The sequence below is a fragment of the Mustela nigripes genome, chromosome 4, assembly GCF_022355385.1.
Source record: "Mustela nigripes isolate SB6536 chromosome 4, MUSNIG.SB6536, whole genome shotgun sequence".
NCBI lineage: Eukaryota > Metazoa > Chordata > Mammalia > Carnivora > Mustelidae > Mustela > Mustela nigripes.
This window is the reverse complement of record NC_081560.1, coordinates 67,960,355-67,982,997: the sequence shown is the minus strand read 5'-3', so window position 1 is coordinate 67,982,997 and position 22,643 is coordinate 67,960,355. Positions and strand designations below refer to the sequence as shown.

Sequence of the window (22,643 nt, the reverse complement as noted above, 5' to 3'; positions counted from 1 at the left end):
GATATATATATATATCTATATATAGATATAGATATAGATATATATGAGCGATATATATATATATCTATATATAGATATAGATATAGATATATATGAGCAAATATATTACTGTTCTGCATTGTTCCTGCTGAAACCCTTGAGTGAGCACGAGTGTGACTGATTCCTAGCAATAATATTGGGGCACATAATCCTGGGACAGCAGAGCACTGCACAGGGTGACACACTGGGAAGGAAGAAAGCATAGACATAGGGTAAGGCTCTTTGTTTTCACCTAGAGAGGACAGTCTGCCTTATTCTCAGGTGGGTGGCTAGTCAGCCCAAAGAAAAGCACTTTAAGCATCTGTACAGCCTATTTCTCAAAGACCAGTGGATTTGGGCTGCCTCATTCACATGTAGCAAGGTAAGAAAGATGATGCCTTGGGAAACAGGCCATATCAGTTAAAGCTGAGTTCGGCATAAATGCCAAGACCGAGCAGGAGAATTTTTACGTGCCCGAAGCCTGATTACTTGGAGCCTGAATTCTGTTCCCTTTCTCTGGCTCTGAGCCAGAGGGGCCACAGCCTATTTCGGTAGTTCAGCTAGTTCAGTCACCACCCGAGTTCCAACAGGGAAGTCAGACGGAGAGGAAAGGAAGCTCGCCAGGCTGCCCAGATCCATGTTCACTCAAGACACTCTATTTATTATTCCACTAGGGAACGCTCTGCCCTTGAAGGCCGATCCGAGGCGGGTGGGATCGCAGGCAGCAGGTATGCCATGAACAACAAACCCATATTCTTAACATATGTTTAATTTGAGTGACTCCCCTCCTCTAAAATACCTCTTGATTTTAAATCCACATCCTGATTTGCCCACTCTTGTTACCATTTTCTGCTGCCTGTTCTGAATTAATCCTTTGAGGTGGTCATTCCCCGGAAAGAAAAAAAGGAAAATGAGAAGAGAGATGCAAAGTTGGGAATGTGAATGAAAAAGGATGGGGGACAGCCGAGGGAAGGGGACCATTAAGTCAGTCTGTTTCCATGAGCTGGCTTCTCTTTGAGCTGTGTAAGATGGGAGAGGGAGAGGGAGAGGAATACAAGGACGAGGCCCTCCGAAGGTCATCCCTTAATATCCCTGCTGAAGAATGGGAATCATTCTTGCAATAGAGCTCAACTTCCAAAGATTATTTTGATTCTCTGTCGTACTTCATCTCAAAGAATTGATAGAATCTAAAAGTGGTTAAAATGATGAAAATAGTTTCCACAGTAGAAAATTAAATGATTTTACTAACTGTCAAAGTCAGTGTTTAAACGGAGATCGTTTGAATTATATTTTTTATGGTGATCATGTCACTGGGATGTCTAAACATCCTTTATAAAAGTCATAATCCCTGATTCTGATCTTTCATCGACAGAAAACGGAGTAAAGGTTAGAAATATTAGCCACCAATTGCTTTGATTTGTAAAACCTGTAGAGAAGGTGGGTTTTCCTGAGGAATTCTGAGTTGAAATACATTCTCCACCTTGGAACTATTAATCCTTTAGGAGTTTTTTTCTACATGTTTCTTAGATATATTTCCAGCTCAGAGGATTATAAAACTGCTTCAAATACTTGATTTAGAATATATTTAAAAGGGAAATAACGATGCTGTATGCTATTAGAGATACTCTAAAATAGCAAAATACTCTATCGCTAATATCATCAAATTCATTTTCTTCTATGTATTAATCTGTCTCTTTCTCAAATCCTGGCTTTCCTGAGCCACACCAGACTGGTTTAATGAGGTCTCATTAACAGTGTAAACCATACATCAATAGTTCTCACTTCCTCTGCAATTTAAGATTTCTGGTCTCTGCGCATTCTCCGTCTTGTTTTCTCGGTCCTCCCAGAGGAGGTACGAGTATGTTCACAAATAAGCTTTCAAGGCCTAGCTGTGGCTACAGGCAGCTTGCTGGACTCTGGCACCCAAGCCCCGCTGCCTTCCCACCGGTGACTGCCCCATCAAACAACAAAGGCTTGCCCTTGCTCATGGGCAGAGCAAGCTTTACAGCCATGTGATGGGCTTTGTTGCTGTGGGGCCATTGTCACAGATCTTGTTTGGGAGCCCTGAGCAGCCTGGTAACTGCCAAAACAAGCCAGTCAGGGCATATTCCATGAAGAAGGAGGCAGGGTGAGTCTCTCCCCAAAGAGAAGATCCTTTGTATCAAGGAAGCCTGAATGAGGCAAGCTGGTACTGCCCTATCTCCCAGGTTCATAATACATGCTCTTCAGTCTCTAGAGTTGACCAGTAGCGCCCTGACATTAGTAGAGTCCCGGCAGATGCACCGCATGGGTCCGCTCTCCATGGCTGTCTACGTCGCGCACACCGCTTAGGCTCAAACCCAACTACCTGGCTAAGCTTATTTCAAGTGTGAAATGTAGTGGTCTTTACTTCAACCCTGGGGCAGATGGTATCTTTTCCAGAACAACGTCACAGACCTTTATGGTACCTAGCACCCTGCTTACGTGCCAAGGCTACCATGGTGGGTATGGTCTGTACTCCGCCTGTGAGGAATTCATCCCTCTTAAGTCAAGAGCTAGAGCAGATGATCTGCAGTAGATTGCGAACTATAAACCTGAACTAGTTAGTGCGTATTTCACCCAGAACACCCCCCACATGGTGTCGTCTGACTTCAGGGTTGGTGTCAAACACTGAAACTGGAGTGGAAATACAGGGGTGCTTAGGTTAGTCTGGAGAAACAGCCTTCGGAGGCTGAGCTAGCTTGCATTAGGAGGGAGGCGACCTCACAGGAAGAATACCTACCTCCTACCTCAAGATCCTGCAAATGGTTTGGGGATGGTTGGTGAACCACAGGTATTCCTAGGGCTGGTTCTTATTAGACAGGAAAAACGAGAAACCTCGCTTTCCCTCATCCTTGCTGTGGAATGAAACCAATAAAGGCAGTTACTATTTAGACAAGTGAGTGAATGCTGTCCATTTGGGAGAGAATGTTCCCGGGGAGGAACTGACCAGTAGAGGCCACTGAAGGGCTTTTGGGGACGGGGGGAGAGCACAACCAGACAGTAAAAAGTAAAGCAGAAATCAATGGCAACTCTGTTAACATCATTAAGTTAAATCTACCTAAATCAAAAGCAGAAGGAAAACCTTACCTTTGCATATGTATTTTTGTCATTCTGCAAATAAAACATGTAGTTCAAAACCTGGCACAATGACTGTCTATGTAAGACCGAATCCTATAGAAGAAAAATACCTTAGAGGAGTTTGTATTGCCAGATGCTTGGCATCATGTAGTCAAAACATTTTGAATGTGTTTTAAAATAGTCTTCCAGATGTGTGACAACTTAGACAACTAGCTAGAGCCCTTGTCTACACTTTAGAAAGGCAGGGGGGACTGAGGTACTTATTCAAATTATACAGGAAAATGAAACACTTACTGCCTTCCGAGGCTGATTGCCTTAAAAAGACGTAGGGTTTGGGGGGCTTTTTGATTGTTTGTTTGCTTTTTGACAAAGTCATTCACCTCTGCATTTGAGCTGGCCAACATAGACATAGATGGAACTTCCCGCAGTACTTGTATTTGCCATGTGAAAAACATTATCACCACTGACTACGACATTTTCTGACTCCAGGAGTAGTTATTTAGAAATTCAACTTTATTTTGTATTTGTCCTGCCTCTTGATAGTAAATATTATTAATTCCATATATCCATCAGTTTGCCCAGTTTCTTTACATTTTAAGGCTCATGTTCAGAGTATTGAATAAGGGGAAAAAATACATAGTAGAGATTTGTTTACCTTTGAACTAGATTTTCCCATAGTAATTCACATTCTTTAGTGAGAGCTATGTGTTGTGCTAAGCCCAACTCAGGAAGGTTATATGTGTAAACCATAGGTGCTAAATATTTAGTGACCTATTAGAATTGCAGGAAAATCGGGGATGTCTGGGTGGCTCAGTTGGTTAAGTGGCTGCCTTCGGCTCAGGTCATGATCCCAGCATCTGGGATCGAGTCCCACATCGGGCTCCTTGCTCGGCAGGGAGCCTGCTTCTCCCTCTGCCTCTGCCTGCCATTCTGTCTGCCCGTGCTCGCTCTCTCCCTCTCTCTCTCTGATAAATAAATAAAATCTTAAAAAAAAAAAAAAAACAAAAAGAATTGCAGGAAAAATCGTTCAGGGGAATTTATACCTTGTGAGGCTTGCACAGTTATTGCTGCTAGACCATAGAGAGATATTTCATTTGTACTTAAGATAATCAGTAAGTAAATCTGTGGACTTTGTCACTGATAGAAATCAGTGTGGTTACCACTTTTATAAAGAAAAGAATGGCTGGGGGGGGATCCAATTCTGAAGTGTTACTGCATGTCAGTCTAGTTTTCATTACTTATCTCTTACCGTCAACATACTTAAGGTACAGTGTGACATTAATTTACAGTTACTCCCAGTTACTCCTTAATACCAGTTATACATGACACATTGATAGGACTGGCATTAAACAAATACTATAGGTTATCATCCCTTTTTGAATGCTACCATTAAGTCAACGATAAGACAGGGTTCCTGTAATTGTTTTGACTGAGAACTGGTAGAAATTTGCCGGAATGACACAAACTAACACGCACAAAATGTCAGTTGCTTCAGAACAGTGGAAAACTTCACTTAGCATAATTCCTTCCAGTCCATTCAGGTCAGAGTAAATGATAGGTATTCATCCTTTCTGATGGCTGAGTAATATTCCACTATATATATGGACCACATCTTCTTTATTCATTCATCTGCTGAAGGGCATCTTGGCTCCTTCCATGGTTTATCGCATGGAGAACATTAGGAGAAGGAAGGGAAAAAGGAAGGGAATCAGAGAGGGAGATGGACCATGGAAGATTATGGACTCTGGGGAACAAACTGAGGGTTTGGGGGTGGGAGTCGGCTTAGCCCAGTGCAGGCTATTAAGGAGGGCACATATTGCAATGAGCACTGGGTGTTATATGCAAACAATGAGTCTTGGAACACTATATCAGAAACTAATGATGTACTGTATGGTGACTAACCTCGCATTAAAAAAAATGGAAAACCTCAAAGTGAAAATATGTAATTGTCCATCACTACAGTTCCTTCAGGTTGCCCACCAAAATCATCCTGCGCTGGTGCGAGGAGGATCGGGTGCCCATAGGAGGTAGCTTATTGTCCTATATTTTTAACGGCATGAGACAAATGTGAAAGAGTTTTAACAGGAGATATATGGGTCATGATTGACATAGCAGTTGGTAGCACCTCTAGTGGGAGAGTAGTTCAGGGGCCGTGACTTTGCTTTGAAGGATTTATTTTGGAGGGTGGAAGGTACATGACTTGGAGTTTGTTCATCATGAGGAAGAACTTGGGTTTTCACATGTAGGATTGCATATGCTCCATGCATCTTTACTCCTGCCTGAAGGTTACCACCCTCTCTCTTTTTGTTGGTTGATCTTTTTGAAATAGTAATTGGAGAAAGGAGTTTAGTATGAGATGGAATGCAAGGGAAGTGGAAAGGGGATTTAAATCTGTATCCTGGCTGTATCTTCGTCTCTATGTGACAAGTAAGCAACACTTAACTTGGTCAGGAAAATCTGTCACAACAGATTATATTCTGTCTACCAGATGAAAGAGAATAAAATAGACCAGCATGGATTTTTGAAACTAAAACAGGGTCAGGTGAACATGAGCTTGGATCAGAATGAAGGTCGTACGTTGCGATCAATCAGAAGTGTACGGTGTACATATGACCCTGACTTTGGCTAGTGATGAGCTATGGGAATTCGCTAACCTTACAAATAATTCAAAGTATTTACCTTACCATTTCCTCAAGATATTTACAAGTTCATCAAGTATTTATTGAACACTGTGGTAGGCAGAAGAATGGCCACCCAAACATGTCTACCTCCAAATACCAGAAACCTGTGGATATATCCCCATATGAGACAAAAAGGGCTTTGCAGATATGATTAAATTAAGGATCTTGAGAAAGGGAGATCATTCCAGCTTATCTTGGTGGACCCAATGTAATTATAAGGATGGGTTCTTCTCAGTGAAAGAGGGAGTCCAGAGAGTCAGGCTGAGAAGGAAATGTGATGATGGAGGAAGCAGAATGAAAGGGATGTGATAGGAGCAAGACTCTAGTAGCCATTGCTGCTTTGAAGGTGGCAGGTGGCCCTGAGCCAAGGAACGAGGTCAGCCTCTAGACCCTGGAAAGAAGTCAAGGAAACTGATTTCCGCCTAGAGCCGCAAGGAAGAAATGCAGCCCTGCTCACCCCTCACGTTCAGTCCTCCTAACCTCCAGAAGTGTGTGGTTATAAATTTGTATTGTAAAGCCACTCAGGGGTTGGTAATATTAGAGCAGCAATAGGAATGCACATACTTACTGGTTCTTCGGAACTGTTTTGAGCACAAAGCTCAACACAGAAAAGAAAAGCATACCTCTTGCCCTTGTGAGGCTTACAAATACAACATGTCCATTATGTTGCTTATGAGGAAATTAAACCTGATAGAATTAAGAGAATTTTCACACAGAAAATCGGTCTTGATTACCAGCCCATGAATCTTTACATGACAACATCTGTATCATGTGATGGGGGTGGGGGGGGGATCCCATCCTGACTCCCCTGCACAGATTTTATATGTCACCCTAAAGGCTGCTGTCCTTCCACCAGCACAGGAAACAGCTTAATACAATTCCCATCACTTTTATTTATGACAGATCATCTGTTGATTTTAGGATGGATCATTTATAGAAAAACAGTTGGGCTTTTGCATTCTGAAGAGCTGGACCTGCCTAAAGCCATCAAATGAAAAGAAGGTGACCTTATCCCTAGTACAGTGGTTCTTAACCTAAATGAAGAAACCATCCTAAAGGAGTTAAGTCACATGGACTAAGTCCCACAGCTGTAGCAACAGGGCCCCTGACACAACTGGAGTTTCCTGACCCCCTCCCCAGTCTTAGCCCATTTTCCCCACAGACACTGGGGTGCCTGGATCCAGCTGCTCTTTCAGAATCTGAAATAGGAATGGAATCCATTTCACTAACCCACTTCCCAGCACACAGTGTGGATTACAAAAGGAAATTAACATGTAAAGAAACCTTTTGGAAACTAAAGGAGCCATGTTAGTTCTCTTGCTATAGTATTTGGCTGGTCTCGCATTTGGTGTCGTTTTCAAGTGTGGGGCTTGATTTAATGGACGCAGCCAACAATTGTGGATCTAATCAAATGGAGCTCGAAGCACATAACATTCAGTGTGAGGGAGCTAGAAGAAACATTTTCAAGTTTTGGAGTGGTCTGACAGGAAAAGGGCAAAAAATATTCAAAGGGAGTTAGGAAATCAGGCCGAGGGATCTTGGTTTTCAGGTCTGTTCTAGTCAGTTTGTGAAGTATTGCAGACAATGCATTATAATTTATCACACTGATACTCTTAGATTGGATGAAACCCAAACACAACTCAGTTAGATGCAGATTAAATTACCTATTACTTAAAAAGGAGGGTGGTCTCACCAGGCCAGGATGGAGTTCATTAGCAGGCTGAGAAGTTTTTCTTAACTCTTCATCATCTGGTTTCATATTGTCCCTGGTTCCTCGGGAACATTGGACACCTTACTTTTTTTTTTTTTTTTTTAACCCTCAGAGAAGTACACAAGCTACTCTGTGAATCTTAGTGGCCACCAATTCCAAAGACAAAATGTTCCTCATCACAAGTCTGTAAACAAAATTCAGATGACTATGAAAAACCACAGCACTTCTTAACAGAAAATCTTTTTTTTTTTTTTTTTTTTTTTTTAGGGAAAAGGAGAAAAAATACTCTCTTTGTGTATTTTTATTTAGATACCACAAAGCAAAGTATTCCACTGCATTAAGATAATGGACTGGCATGCCTGTTGGGTGTACTCCAGCAGATGAGTTCAGGAATTATGATCACGTTTCTTCCTGCTGACCAGCACTTATCAGCCTTATCATTCAATGTCTGAATCCTCAGACAGGATTCTACTGATGGATGGCCTTTCATATGGCTCTGCATTCTTTTTCCAAAACTGGAAACTTCAAACTCCATGTAAATGGCCTTTAATTTGTACATTCTGAATCTTGTGAGGTAGGGTTAGCCCTTAGGGGACAAAAAAAAGGACATAGAAAAATCCCCAGAGTGCTGTAAATTCAGCCGTGTGATCCCAAAGGAATTTTTATTCGTACAGTTTTGTCTCTGAGTTTATTATTTTTGTCCTTCCTTTAAAAATCAGCTCAGGTTGAACATTGGGGAATTTGAAACCTACTTATCCAGTATACCTACATGTTATGTTAAGAGGGGACTTATTTCCGTTTAGGAATGAACAACTGGGACAGATTTCTATCCCTTTCTACACTCTAGTCACTCTCAGTCTTTGAGTCTCTTGTTAAACATCAAAGAATCTTCAGTGGAAAAAGCGTTGGTGTGGAAATTGGGGGCTGGGTGGGCCTTGGGATTGGGTGACAATCACAAAAGTCAGTTCACCCTTGTCTCTTGCATCCATCTTTTAGCAAGCACTTAAACCCAGTTTTTTTTCTGTCCTTCTCAGTACTTCAAAGTCATAGTTTATCAATAGAGCCACCAAGCTAGACATAGTCCAAGAGGTCATCTGGTTCATCTCCGTGCCTTAGGCATAAGCACATCTAAGTAATTCCAGGCAGGTAAAAAGAGACAAAGAGTGCTTTTGCCTTGTACCCCACTCTTCTTGGCTGCAAGACCTCACTTCCCCTGTGTTTCCCCCAAGATCTGTATTCACTATATTGTCTTAATATGAGAAAGGACCTATTTTTGCAAAATTCTTTTGTTTTCCTGCTAAATTTAGAATGATCCCACTGATTCCATGCACCGTCACAGCTGGCAAAACCACTACAGTAAATTAAAGAAAAAAAAACATGTGAAGAGCATATGCAGAGTGGAACACTTTAGGTTGGGTGTGTATTTTTTTTTTTTAATGGTCCCCCTATAATTTCTGACCTCAGTGGCTTGGTAATAATCTAATGTGGGATATTCCATGACTCTTTGGGTGGATCCTCCAAATGGAGATTTACTTTATCAGCAGGGGGTTGTTGAGTGACATTCCCAGAGAGACTGCCTTTTCCTCCTCCTTTTTCCACCTCAAGCAAAGAATCCAAATGCTACAATTCAGAAGGAAATTGTCCACGGAGCAAGACAGATCTATCGTGCAATTATTTTTAGACATCCTTGCTAGTGCAACAGTTCTAAATCTGATTGCCCTGTTTACTGTTGTGTTTGTAAAAAAAAGAATACGTGATCACTGAGTTCTGTCGTGTTCTACAGCCGAACGCCATCATTGTTTTGTTTTGCCTTTTTTTTTTTTTTTTTAACACGGCCAAGGAAGAATTCACAGACTAAAAAGCTGACTCTTCCTTACATGGCTTAGCCTGTCAAGGTTGTGGGGGGCATGGGCAGAAGGCCAGCGGGGGCAGGGGGAGGAATGCTGTGTTTGCCCTCTTTGTAAGGACTTAGTACTTTTTCAATAAAATTAAATTTAATTTGTGGCTACACTTCAAGGGAGATGGTTTGATGGTAAGCGTAGAGGAGTCCCAGCTCTGGATTTAGAGAAGTCGTGTGGCTGAATCCCTTAGCGTCACTTTCATGTGGTCCGGTGAGCCATTCTCAGAAACCGCAAACATTTTTGAAGATACTGAAGTGGAGACAGTCACAATTCTTTCCTACCTTTTTTTTTTTCTTCTTCTTTCATTCTTTTTTTTTTTCTCTTTTTATATTAATCCTTCATGTTTTAACAAGTCCTGAAGTTAATTCTGCTTACACTTTTTTCCTATCAAATTGGAAGTCTTTTCCTTCTGTTTGAGGAAAGTAATAAGTTCTCTGTAGTTCCCTCCTCATGTCAATCAAAGAGGTGAATGTCCACACGTGACGTATCCAAGTATCAACTTCTTTTTTAATTTTTTTTAACTAAGCAAGATTTAGATATTTGATTTGAAGAAAGTTGCTGCTTCTTAACATATAAAGTAAACCATGTATCCATCTCTTCCTATTCTTTTTGTCCTTCTTAGTAAAGTAAAAGGTCACTTTCAGCTTGCACCACATCCTTATTCCAGCCGAGGCCTAGCAACCTGGGTTTCCTCTTTCCTAGAAAAGCTACACTTTTCCAGGTGTGGTAAGTGGTAAGTCAATGATTAGAAGTCTGTACCGAAGAAACTTCTTTGACCCGATCATTTTTCAGTGAGCATTATCGCCCGATGTGATGGTATAGCCCTGCCTCACTTTATCCATAGTAAACCTTTTGGAATGAACAAATTTATAAAAATGACATATGTATGTGTATGTTAGTGGTTTCTTTCTTTCTTCTTCTTCTTCTTTTTTTTTTTTTTTTTTTTTTTTTTTTTTTTTGGTCAAAATGCTTATAAGACCTAAAAAGATTTTGGCTATCATCAGAAAGAAGGGAAGTATGAGAAACTGTCACAGTCTAGAGAAACCTAGGGAGGTAAGATGACTAAATGTAAGGGGGTCTCCTAGATGGGATCCTGGAACAGGAAAAGGACATTGGATTTTGGTACTAGCATATCAGTATTGGTTTCTTAGTTGTGACAAACGTACTGCATAAGTATAACAATAAGGAAGTTGTTAACTGTGGGGAAAATGGTGTGAGGGATAGGGGAACTGTACCATCTTAACTACCTTTCTGCAAATCTAAAACTATTACAAGACATTTATGAAAAAATAAAACAGAAATATGTGCTGATTCCTCTATAGAACTCTTACCAGTTCTGACGACTGAAATAGGAGCCAGAGCGACTTTTCCTTTTATAAGCAAAGTTTGTAAAGGAAACAGACTTTCCTTTTACAAAGAAAAAGGACCTTCCCAGTTGCTCTGCAGTATAATGTAGGTCCTATCCAGTCTGACACCTGGCATGAGGAGGGTTTCCGATGCCTTGTGTGGTTTGACAGGTTGGAGCAGTTACTTTCCAAGAACAGCTTTGCATTTTAAAGAACTTTTGCCAAGATTCCTCACCTTGCCGTTGGGTCATTGGGTCGGTGTTGTTTGCTGAAGCATGCAGGAGTGCCCTTCCCTTCTAGAATAATTAATAATTCACATCATTATTTGGGGGGTTAAACACTCATTTAAAAAGAACTTGTTTTGGAATGGCATTTTTCATTTGGCTGTATAGTGACAAGATGAAAACAAAGCATTTTCTCCCAAAGCAGTGACAAGAAATGCAGAGCTTGTCGGTAGTGACACGATCCGTCCCCATCCCAGCTGCTCGTTCTTCAGTAGACTCCTATGGAATGAGTAATTGGTCTCAATCAGTTCTCAGCAGGAAATACCCACCTCATGGTAAATATCACCACAATCGGTACTAATTAGCTCTGTTGTCACCTGTCACAACGGTAGGCTAAGAGCTGAGACGGGTGATCAGTCTGTACACAGCAGCACAAGTCCAGCTGGAGAGGGGTTGCAGAGTCAACGCCAAGGCCATCGTAGTGGGCAGGGAGGCCAAAGTCCCTCTCTGCCGTGTGGACATGAATGAAGTTCAGCCAGTGATTACAAGTCCCACAGTGTGGAGTCCTAGGCATGGCACTCCAGGGGGCGCTTGGGCGTCTCAAAGAGAAAATGCACCCGTCAGAGGCAGGTTTTCATGGCATTTTGTCTTCTAAATCAGCCAGGCTCTTGTTCAAATCTGGGCTTTGCCACCTAGTATTCATTTGATCCAAGTCAGTGGTTTTATTTGCCCACTCCTGGGTTTCCTAATCTGGAACAATGAAGGCAAAACTATTCACCCTGTGGGACTGAAATAGCAATATCTATGTCTCTGTCTGTCTATGTCTCTGTCTTTCTAATTTAGAAAGATGTAAATACTGCTATTCACCACAGGTCTGGTGCTCAGTGGGTGCTCAAAAATTTTGGAATTCCCCCCACTAAGCAAATAACCATGTAACGTAATGTCACAATGCTAATGTTCATTATCCCCTTTAACAATAAACAGGAAAACATTCAGATGTTCAGGGTCAGCATGAAGAATGATGCTGAAGGGAATTTGGGGACCAAACCTTTACTGCCCTTTTTACTGATCCTTTTTTAAGAGCTCAGTCACTCAGGAAGGGAGAGGAAGCAAGGGGAAATGTAACAACTAGCCAATAAAATTACAGGGAATTAAGCAATGGCTTGTAGCAGAGGAACGTTTATTGGATCACGTGTGTCCCTGTTGGGCAGGTTGTGACCAAAAAGCACACGACACGTGAAGGAAACATCCCAGGGATGATCTACATTAATGCAAAAAGAAATACATCTCACTGGGACTTTGGGTCCTATTCTACTAATTCATTGTTTTAGAATTGGGTTCTCCAAATTTCTCAGTGATAATTCAATAAGACCCCGGGTGCTGGTTAAATTCACAGACCGCTGGGCCTCTTTGAAATCCTGATTCAGAAGTTCCAGGCTGGCACCCAGGAATAACGTAGAGAATAGAGTTTTTAATCAATGCTCCATGTGCTTCTTTTATTCAGATAAGTTTGAGAACCACTGATTTAAAACTGTACTTTTCACTTGACAGCAAATGGGAATTTCCTGTGTAATTTTTAAAAATAGCGATGCCTGGGTCTTACCCACCACCCCCCACGAAATTCTGATATAATTGGTATGTGATGTGCCTCGAGCATAGGGAATTTTTTAAAGCTCCTTGATAATGCTAAGGTACAGGCAAATCTGGAGCAACTGATTTTGAAAATAGTCAAAGGGGTCCACACACCTACTGAGGTGATACAGGTAAATGACAAATAAGTAATAATTAGGTATAAAGTCACATCACATTTAAGTAGGTTCCCAGCACTGATTCAAGTTGTAAAATATGGCTTTAAAAATCTCATTTCAGAAAACTTTTGGGGAGTAGTCTGCAAATTATCTCATTGCCCTGGAATTTTGTTAGATTCAGAAGTACTTGCGCTAAAGGCACTACCAACTATGGTTTAGAACCTCAAGTCCCCAAATTTCCAGTGCTTGCTCTACAAGTCTGCATATGAATGAGAATGTGATGTGAATCCAATCTTGACTTTCAGTACAATCATCTCTGGGGCTAACATTGCACTGTTTTTCCTCTTCCTTCTCTTCCTCATTATCCAAACTCATTATATGTCCAGATTTGGAATTAACTACCCACAACAGGAACGATAACCGGCCATGAGGATCTGTGAAATGGAAGAGAGAGTGAACGTCCCAGACAGGAAGCAAGGCTTGCAAAAATAGGGATTCCAAAGAGTTAAGCCATGTAGCAAAAGGTGTAGTCACGCTTTCAGGAGACAGTTGTCAACCCAGCTCATCAAGGCAGGACCAAGTGTTACTATGTGAGTTGTTTAGGAAGGATTTGCTGAGCAAAATGAGGGGGTCATCTCGACCTTCTCTCTGGAAATATTTCTTCAAGTCACAAAGTAATCACTTCTAACCCTAGGTGGGGGCATGCTGTTGATCAGTCTTTAAACTGCATTACTAACTTCCAGTCTTCCTTTTGAGGAAATTCAAATTATTTATTTTAAAAGCCTGTGTTGAAATACACAACATAAAATGTATCAACCTAACAAGAGAAGAGAGGCGAGCGAAATGACCTTTGTAGACAGGGTAAGAACTATCACGCTCCTCTTATGAATTGAGAATTGAGGCTGAGACACCTCATTCCGATTGGGATGGTTGCTAGAAAAAACAAAACAGAACACAAGCAAAAAATGACAAGGGTCATCAAGAATGTGGAGAAACCAGAACCTTTGTGCATTGCTGGTAGGAACGTAAAATGATGTAGTCACTAAAGGAAACAGGACAGTTTTTTTTTTTTTTTAATTAACATATAATGTGTCATTAGCCCCAGGGGTACAGGTCTGTGAATCGCCAGGTTTACACACTTCACAGCGCTCACCATAGCACATACCCTCCCCAGTGTCAGGAAAAAGGACAGTTTTAAAAAATTAAAAACAGAATATGATCCAGCAATTCCACTTACAGGTATCTGCCCAAGATAATTGAAAGCAGGATCCTAAAGAAATATCTGTATGCACCCATATTCATAGTAACATGAGTCACAAGAGCCAAATGGTGGAAGCAAGTCAAATGTCCACTGACAGATGAATAGATAAACAAAATGGGGCATAAAGATACGAGGGAATAGCATTCAGCCTTAAAAAGGAAGGGAATTCTGCGACTTGCTGGGACGCAGATGTAGTACCCCTTGGAGTATTACATGGGTGCCCTAGCCCCATTAGGACATTGTGCTGAGTGAGATAAACCAATCACGAAAGGACAAATACTATATGATGCCACTTACATGAGGTTCCAAGAGTTGCCAGAGTCCTAGAGACAAAGTAGCATGGTGGTTGCTGGGGGGTAGGGCCAGGGGGAGGATGGACGGGAGAATGAGTGTTTCATGGGTATGGAGTTCCAGTTGGGGGAGGTGGAAATGTTCTCAGGTGGATAGTGGCGATTGTTGCACAACTGTGTGAATGCGCTTAGTACCACTGAACTGGACCCTTAAAAATTGTTAGATTGATACATTTTATGTTGCGTATTTCACCGCAGTCTTTTAAAATAAATAATTTGAAAATGCGCAAAACAAAACAAAACGCCCGCATAAGGCTGAGAGGATTCCTACAGCCAGACAGCGTCAGAGCAGGAAGTCCGCTTTAGGACCTTCGAGGATGTCAGCCTTCCTTTCCACCTCTCAGGGAGTGGAAAATGAAGATGTTCTGGGAGAGGTAAGTAGAATTGAACAATTTAGGTGGAGGAAAGAGTGGTCATTATAGTCTAGGCAGTTGTCCTGAAGATAAGAAAAAAGGTTGGCGAGCTCCACAAATCAGAAGGCTAATACTTTTAAAAATTGAGATAAAATTGACCCTTTTAAGGTATAGAATTCAGTGTTCTTTAGTATATTCACAACGTTGGGCAACCATTGCCACTCCATAATTCCAGAAAGTTTTTATCACCCCCAAAATAAACCTCATGCCCATCACTAGTCATTCTCCATTATCCCCCTGACCTCCACCTTAAGCAACTACCAATCTGCTTTCTGCCCCTAAGGATATGCCTCTTCTGGACACTTCATATAAATGGAGTCATACATTATGACTCCTTTTGTGACTTAGCATAATGTTTTCAAGTTTCATCTCTGTCATAGCATGTGTCAGTACGGTGTTTCTTTTTCTTTATGAATTACTATTCCATGGTATGTCTTTACCACGTTTTGTTTATTCCCCAGGTGGTGGATATTTGGGTTTTTTTTTTTTTCCACTGTTTGGTTTTAATGAATAATGCTGCTGTGAAGGTTCGTGTACAAGTTTCTGTGTTGTCATGTGTTTTCCATTATCTTGGGTGTATATCTAGGAGCAGAATTGCTGGCTCATACATTAGCTGCATGTTTAACTTGTTCAGGAACTGCTAGACTGTTGTCTCGAGTGGCTGCCTTATGTCACGTTTCTACTGGCATCACAGGAGTGTTGCCATTTCTCCATATCCTCACTAACACTTGGCATTTGTCCCTTTTTTGCCCCCCCCCTTCAGCTTTATTGAGGTATAATTGACATGCAGACATTTTTAAATCCTTGCCATCCTCCTGGGTAAGAAGTGGCATCTCCTTGTGGTTTGAGCTTTTGTCTTCTCAGCACCCAGGCCAGGTCTGTCTCTTGCTACACAGGAGCAGCTCACTATGGAAAGATACGAAAATTCTCAATGACTATAGGAAAGAGGATCATCGTGAGTGGTTTCTAATCTTTAAGAAATTACATTTTTTTTTTAAAGATTGTATCCATTTATTTGACAGAGAGAGAGTGAGCACAAGCAGGGGGAAAGGCAGACAGAGGGAGAGGGAGAAGCAGACTCTCTGCTGAGCAGGGAGCCCGTTGCAGGGCTCGATGACCTCAACCAAAGGCAGGCACTTAAACAACTGAGCCATCCAGGTGCCCTGGAGAATCAGATTTTAGAATGAGCTGCTTTTCATTTTTTGAATACAAACCGAGTCAAGAGATTGCAAGCAAGCTCCCTGCATCTTGGGTCCTGGGCACTCCATGACTAATGGGGAGATAACTTTCAGTAGATGGTCACTCTCAGAGTTTAGAAGAATGACATGTACGCCTTGGGATAGAGACTTAGGCAGAAGAAAAGGGAGCTCTGAAAGAAAAAAAGACCCTTTCCTCCCCCTCAATTAAAGTGAAGTGCCCGACTCACGACTCACGCCTTGGCTTCGCCACGGACACACCTTCCACACTGTCAGCTGCCTGCCGCTGTGGGATTGCCTGTAAGAGGGGTTTTCGGCAGCAGTGTTCTCCTATTACACGTGTTTCCATTAACAAAAGAAATATCTTTGTGGGTTTTGTAGGTGCTTGCAGGAGTCTATTCTAGCTCCCTAGTAGCCAGAAGCATCTGATCTGTCTGCCTCACAGCCCTCCGACAGTTAAGCATTTGCTTTTAGGCAAATAAAATGTCAGCCACCATTAAACAGCATATGGCAACAATATGGCCATTCTCTCTGGGGACCAACCTCTCCCCAGAAGAGATGGTACTTGAAATAGTAGATGCTTTTGAATGCAGGACCCCTCTCCCTCCCACCCGGGCACGGTGGCTGGGGAGTGGGCAGAGCGCCACACACAAAAGGACTCGGGCAACCATATCAAATGTGAACAGAAGGGGCAAGCTGCCCAGCCAGCAGTGACCAAAGGCTGTTTGTGTGGGCATCTGGGGCTGTGGTTAAGGGGAAGTACCATCCCGACACTGGCCAGGATTAGCTCTCTAAAATAGAAAACAGCCCCCACAGCCACAGGAAGAGGGGTGGGGGCCGGCTGCAGTTGAATGTGATGGGGCTGCCTCGAGCAGAGGGAGCCCTTGAAAGCGGAGTCTTCACCCATCTCATCTCCGAATTCACCCTGTAGATGGGGTGAATGGGGTGAAAACTGCCTTTTGTTGAAATAGAAGAGGAGCACGTGGGACCCGTCTAGTGGGTCAGCTCGTGTGCAAGTGGACATGTGGACCGGAAACTGTCAACAGAGATGCTCCATGCTCCGAACAGAGTCCCCAGACCTTGCTTGTCCTGATAGGCTAGAACTTAGAATATGCAGATAATCAAAGTGCGAAGTGCTGTGCCAGTCCTTTTGGGAACGCTGGCTCCTCACATGGTGGTGTCCCTGTGTGACTGGTGTTGGAGTAGAGCCGCTCAGACTCACTTGTTTTACATCAGGCTTTTTCTGTATTAGTTCATATTTCTGGGCCAGCTCTGTGAACTCACTAGCCTCGGGAAAACCTCTACCTGTAGTGCCGGAAAAATTTACACTGAGTAGACATTAACACTGTCCAGAAATTCTCATCAGCTATCTGATTATTCTTCCACTTGTGTAAATGACTTGATTGGAGAGTTTTGAGGCCATACCTTATTTCTCAAACTCAATCTAAGGTTCTGACATTTTAAAGAAGAAAATGAAATAAGGAAAAATTTAAAACTCCAGAAATATCTCTAGAGGTCTATATTGTTAAGGAACTAAGAATGACAAGGTAGGGAAGCTTCTTGTTTCCAGTTAATTTTGCTTGTCTAAGTTGTATTAATCATATAATTTAATAATGCTTTATTATGACCCCGAATAACTGAATTGGCTACAAAATTTAAAATGCCTAGGAAAATGATGAAGTTTTCAAAATAACATTAAGATTATTATTAATGTTTTTTCATAGACTGTGTCTTCAGAAGATGTACTATGCAAACGAGAACAACAAGAAACACTGCATATTTTAGTAGCATTAATCAGTTTTTCTCGAATGTTCTTTTTACTCTTTACCAAATCATTATAACTGACAGGGTAATATCCTCCTTTGCTCCTTATGCTAACAGTCAATAAATTCCAAAACAATTGGCAACAACTAGGTCAGTAGCTGTATGAGCCGTAAGAGGTTGCCGGGGTTCCTCTAAGATTTTCCTCCTAGGGGCTGATGCCAACTTTCCAAATTAGAAGAAATTCTCCGTTAATTGGGGGACTGTTCCCATGTGACCAAGGGAACCTAAACATTTGGATGAAAAGTAAAAACTTCAGTCCGTCAACCAGATGTTTGCCACCATTATATCAAACCTCAGGGTACTTAAAAACATCTCAAGAAATGACTACATTTTAAACTTTACATCTAGGTAATTGAGATCCTCCTGCCTTCCTGTGTCCATATGAATGACAGCATGTCAAATGAGGCCCACCTTGGAGATGTCTTGAGCCTTTCTATTCTAGAATACATAGAATACATATGACACTTAATGTACAAAGCTTAAAATATAAGCAAAATTGATAATCACATAACTACTCCTCCATTGCTAATTTTCCAAATAGAAAATGCAAAATAAGTGTATCTACTCTTTGTCCTCATGTTTGGGTTTGCAGCAAAACAAGTGGACTTTGGTGGTAGAACTCTGGGCTCTAAGATACCGTGACTCTTTTTTAGCATGAACTTGACTTTTTATCAAATGCAAATAGAACTCTGAATTCTCGATTGCATGCATTTGTCACACTTAAAGCTCTTTGAAATGGTTTCATTAGTACTTGCTGGGCACTACGTGTTTGATGAATAAGTGAATAATGAACAAATAATGAAAAAGTAGGAATCAGACAGTGTTCTCCCTTTGTGGAATTGGATTCTAGGTGATTGACAACTGTGTGTTTCAGTTTCATAGCAGTAACTCCACTGTTTATTTTTTTCTAGTTTAGTCTCTTAACAAACTGTGCAAGGTTTGGAGTGGCATTTGCTGAGATTTAACTAAAACACAGAAGCAATCAAGTGGTTGAATTCTGGATTTTTCAAATTTAATGACATTCCTTTATCCATATTGATTGGAGCTTTGGTAAATTCAATTGTTGGTACCACCTGGGTAATTTTAAGTCTCTCTAAAGCTTTAAAGAAAATGTTTCCCACATAGCTCAAGCAACATAAGAATTTCATCAGTTGAAAACTAAGAATCGCTTCTGTGGGATGTGTAAAACAAGAAGCTGACCGGCATTATTTTCTTTTTCTTTAATTCAGTATCATTATTGAGAGTTATTCTTGAACTTTATGAAAACCAGATTGGGGCACAAGCATGTTCTCCTTCTAATCGTGTTCAAGGAATTGGAACTGAAAATCATTCAAACTAGGAAAACACAACATTGAAAAAAGAGTCTGCATTCTTTCTTCTACCTCAGCGTGTCTGAGGCTCTTTCTGACAAGGAAGACTTGGGCTAAGAGTAGATCCGATCTTTTTAGAAGTGGACGTTTAGCTTCCTAGTCAGGAAGAGATCATAAGTTTTTTTTTTTCAGTCACGTTTTTACTTTGCTGGCCTATCACTTACAACCTTTGATCCTCTCACATTTTTCCTCAGAAAGCTGTGATTAATCACAATCGCCCACGGGAGGAAAAAATCCAGATAGCGCCTGCCATTCAAGGCTCTCTTTTGTCTGGCCCAGGTGACTTTCCCCTCGAGCCACATTCCCTACGACCCGCCTCTTCCTTGCAAGCTCCTTCCCATCAAAACCAGACCGCTGGTTTGGGCTGTTCAGCCTCCAGTCTTTCATCCTATTACCCCATCTCTCAGGGATGCCTATTTTCTTCTCCTCTCCACTTGCTGAGTGTTCCGTAGCTACTTCAAGGCGTGAAACATTCCATTCACAAGGTCTTGCTAACCATCCGCCCTTTCCACTCTCCCCTTTGCTCTCCTTCCCTCGCTAAACCTAATCTTTCCCACCACCCCAGTCACACACACACATGTACACGCGCATGTGCTACTATGATGATTTAGTCATGGAGGGCATCACCTTCAAGATTGCTCTTTGTTCAAATGCACAAGGATGTCAAACAAGGGACAAGTGAAGACAGCGACCCACCTTACTCTCCACTCACCCAGGCATGCACCCCGCCACATGACTATGTCTATGCCGAGAGGCGTCTTTCTCTATCTCTTAGGAAGGCTTAGACTAGCAGCATATGCAGCTCTGGTCACCGGCATGGGAGCTTTTTAGTTTCCTTTATCACAGCACAAGTTTGTTGAGCACAGTGACTCCCTTTGTATTCCCATCATGCCTGGCACAATGCTTTTCTCACATGTAAGGTTATTGAAAGGATAAAATGTATTTTTTTAATTGCTTCCATATACAAACACAAACATGGAAGCACTGTGGGAATCAAAATGGACTTTTTTGCGACTGTGGAATGGCCAACTTATCGGATTTTAAGTGTATCATGGTTCTAAGTAATTTCCTCTAAAACATAGTGCCCAGTAGTCTTTTGTGGAATTTCAGAAACCACATTCATGACGCTCTGACAGACCCTGGTAGAGTTGGACTGAAATCCACTTCTAACTGTTTGTTAAAATAGGCAAAGAATAACATTAAGAATTGTCTGAAGTGGGTAGGATCAAGGTCAGGAGAATGCCCATGGGAGGTGAGGGAATTTGGGGAGGAACCAGTTGGAGCAGTCTGAGGTCAGTATACTTCCTAGAAGTCTACATTAAGATGAAAACACAAAGCCTAAAAAAGCACCATGTCTTAAGGTCGTTGAAACTTTGCCAACACTGTATATAGTACAGCTCGATGTGGCCATGCCCTCAAAGTAAAGAATTGCTTTGTAAAGACTTTTCATGGAGAATTAATGTTACTTCTGATGCAGTTGTGTTGATAAAATGGGAAATGTCCACAAACCACGCTTTAGATACCACAAGACAATGATGCACACAAGATAGGTTTTATGCCTATTTGAAGACATGGCCAGGATGTCATTTTTCAAGTTTGGTAACCATTGACCAACACCTCAAGGGAAGAGTCTGTGTCCAGGCACAAAATAGTCTACTAACTATGCATTTAACAATCGCTTTATGTTTTCCAGGATGTGTTGAGTTGATGTGATGAGCTGTTTTCTTTTCAGGAAGAAACAAGCCTTCTCCACCCATTTCACGGTACATGTTTCTCCCCTTTCTCCTCTCAGTCCTCTGTGATGTCCGTGTGCTTCGCTCGTTTCCATCCCAACTTGGTGGTTGGTGGGACTTACTCGGGCCAGATTGTCCTGTGGGATAATCGCAGTCATCGAAGGACACCAGTGCAGAGGACACCCTTGTCAGCTGCTGCACACACAGTAAGTCAGATTTTGTCATTTCCCTGTCAGCCACCCCAAGCCCTGAAAGGGGATAACTGACAGAAGTACGCCCGTGGTCAGTAACTCCAAGGTAGAAGCGTGTAATTTGTAATAAATGTGTCCTGACTAACTGAAATAAAGCCAAGTGAAAAGGAGGTGAAGGAAGCACTGGGTGTAGAGAAATCTCTTAATGATCTACAAGTTTTAGCACAGAGAAGGGATCTCTCTGGATGTACCAAAGACCATTGGTGTGGTGGGGATGGATTAAAACTACAAAAGGACACAGGGAGAAACTTTGGAAGAGGCATCTGTGAAATTGTTATGAAGAAACTCTTTGCATTGACATTGTAATGTGGAAACTCGTATTTTCAAATGGGTGATGAAGAGTAAGCATTTCATGTCTAGGGATGGTATATGGACTTTTGCCAACAGTCCTTTTCCATTTGTGATTTGAGGGAGTGCTATGACTTTAAATTCTGGAATGCATGGTTGTAAGTCTCAACAGTAAAGTCTACAGTGACAATATAATCCCACGGGTTAAAAGTCAACATCTCAAAACCATTACCCACAATTTAGCAGAAGAGGTTCAGTATAGTGTTCATAAGACAACTACTCTGTCATTTCCTTTAAGAGAATGACAGGTGTGTTTAGCAGTTGTTAGGAGGAATGAGAAGACAGGCATGTCTCCATCAATCCTTGCTACCTTGACATTCAGAGTAACTGATGTTCTTTCTCTGAAGTGCCCAAATTATGCCCAAGGATACAGCTCTACTATTGTTTCAATTTCCTTAATGTGGTTGCCTCATTTGTTCCATCTGCTGGCCTCAAAACCATTCTAGCTTTAAAAATGGACTGCTAGCTGCTTCAGCTAAGACCATGAAGAGGAAAATTCTTCCACCCTTGTAAGATTGACAATGGGAAATGACAAATACCAAGTCAGCCTTAATTCTGATTGACTTGGGCCTAAGACACATGCAGGTGAAACTAGTTCTTGAGAATCTTGGAAAATTGCTCTTGCCTACCCCATTTCTGCAAACTAATAACAGAAAATTGTGACCCAGGAGAAGATGGCTTGATGCAGGTGTTTGCTCAAATCCTGTGAAAGCACTTCTTGGCTGGATGTGGATATCTGGTGGGTTTCTGAGCATATCTTGTGAAATTTCAAAAATTATAAATCCAAACGTTAGAGCAATAAGTTTCAGGGGGAAATCCAAATCCAAGAGCTCTTCCAAAGAGTCAAGCTCTCTTTGTCAAGTAACTTAGGATATGAGTATCACAACTAAAATACCATTATTATCAAATAGTAACCTGTTTCTGTTCGAAAATAAAATACTTTTTCCCCCCTCTTTTGCTGTGTTTTGTTGAGTCCATAGCTAAAAGGGCACAGTTAATTTTGTGACTCCCTTTCAACTTCCACTAATGCCTGGCTGATTGGTACCAGGATCAAAAGTGGTTAAGGAAAAAGAGGCCTGCCACAGATTACTAATTTCCTTTCACACCCACCACACATATGCATTTGGGACAACAGGAAATCCTAATTAAAGCAAAAACCCTTCTGCCAC

General features: G+C 41.6%; 1 protein-coding gene across 4 annotated transcripts in view; it reads left to right on the top strand.

The window, feature by feature from the left end:
* DYNC1I1 (dynein cytoplasmic 1 intermediate chain 1) overlaps window positions 1–22,643 on the top strand; it is a 298,287-nt gene that overhangs the window by 208,784 nt on the left and 66,860 nt on the right. For all 4 annotated transcript variants that reach the window (XM_059396815.1, XM_059396813.1, XM_059396816.1 and 1 more), the window contains one exon: window positions 20,935–21,081. In XM_059396815.1, the coding sequence (XP_059252798.1) occupies window positions 20,935–21,081 (147 nt within the window). The remainder of the gene's footprint in view (window positions 1–20,934; window positions 21,082–22,643) is intronic.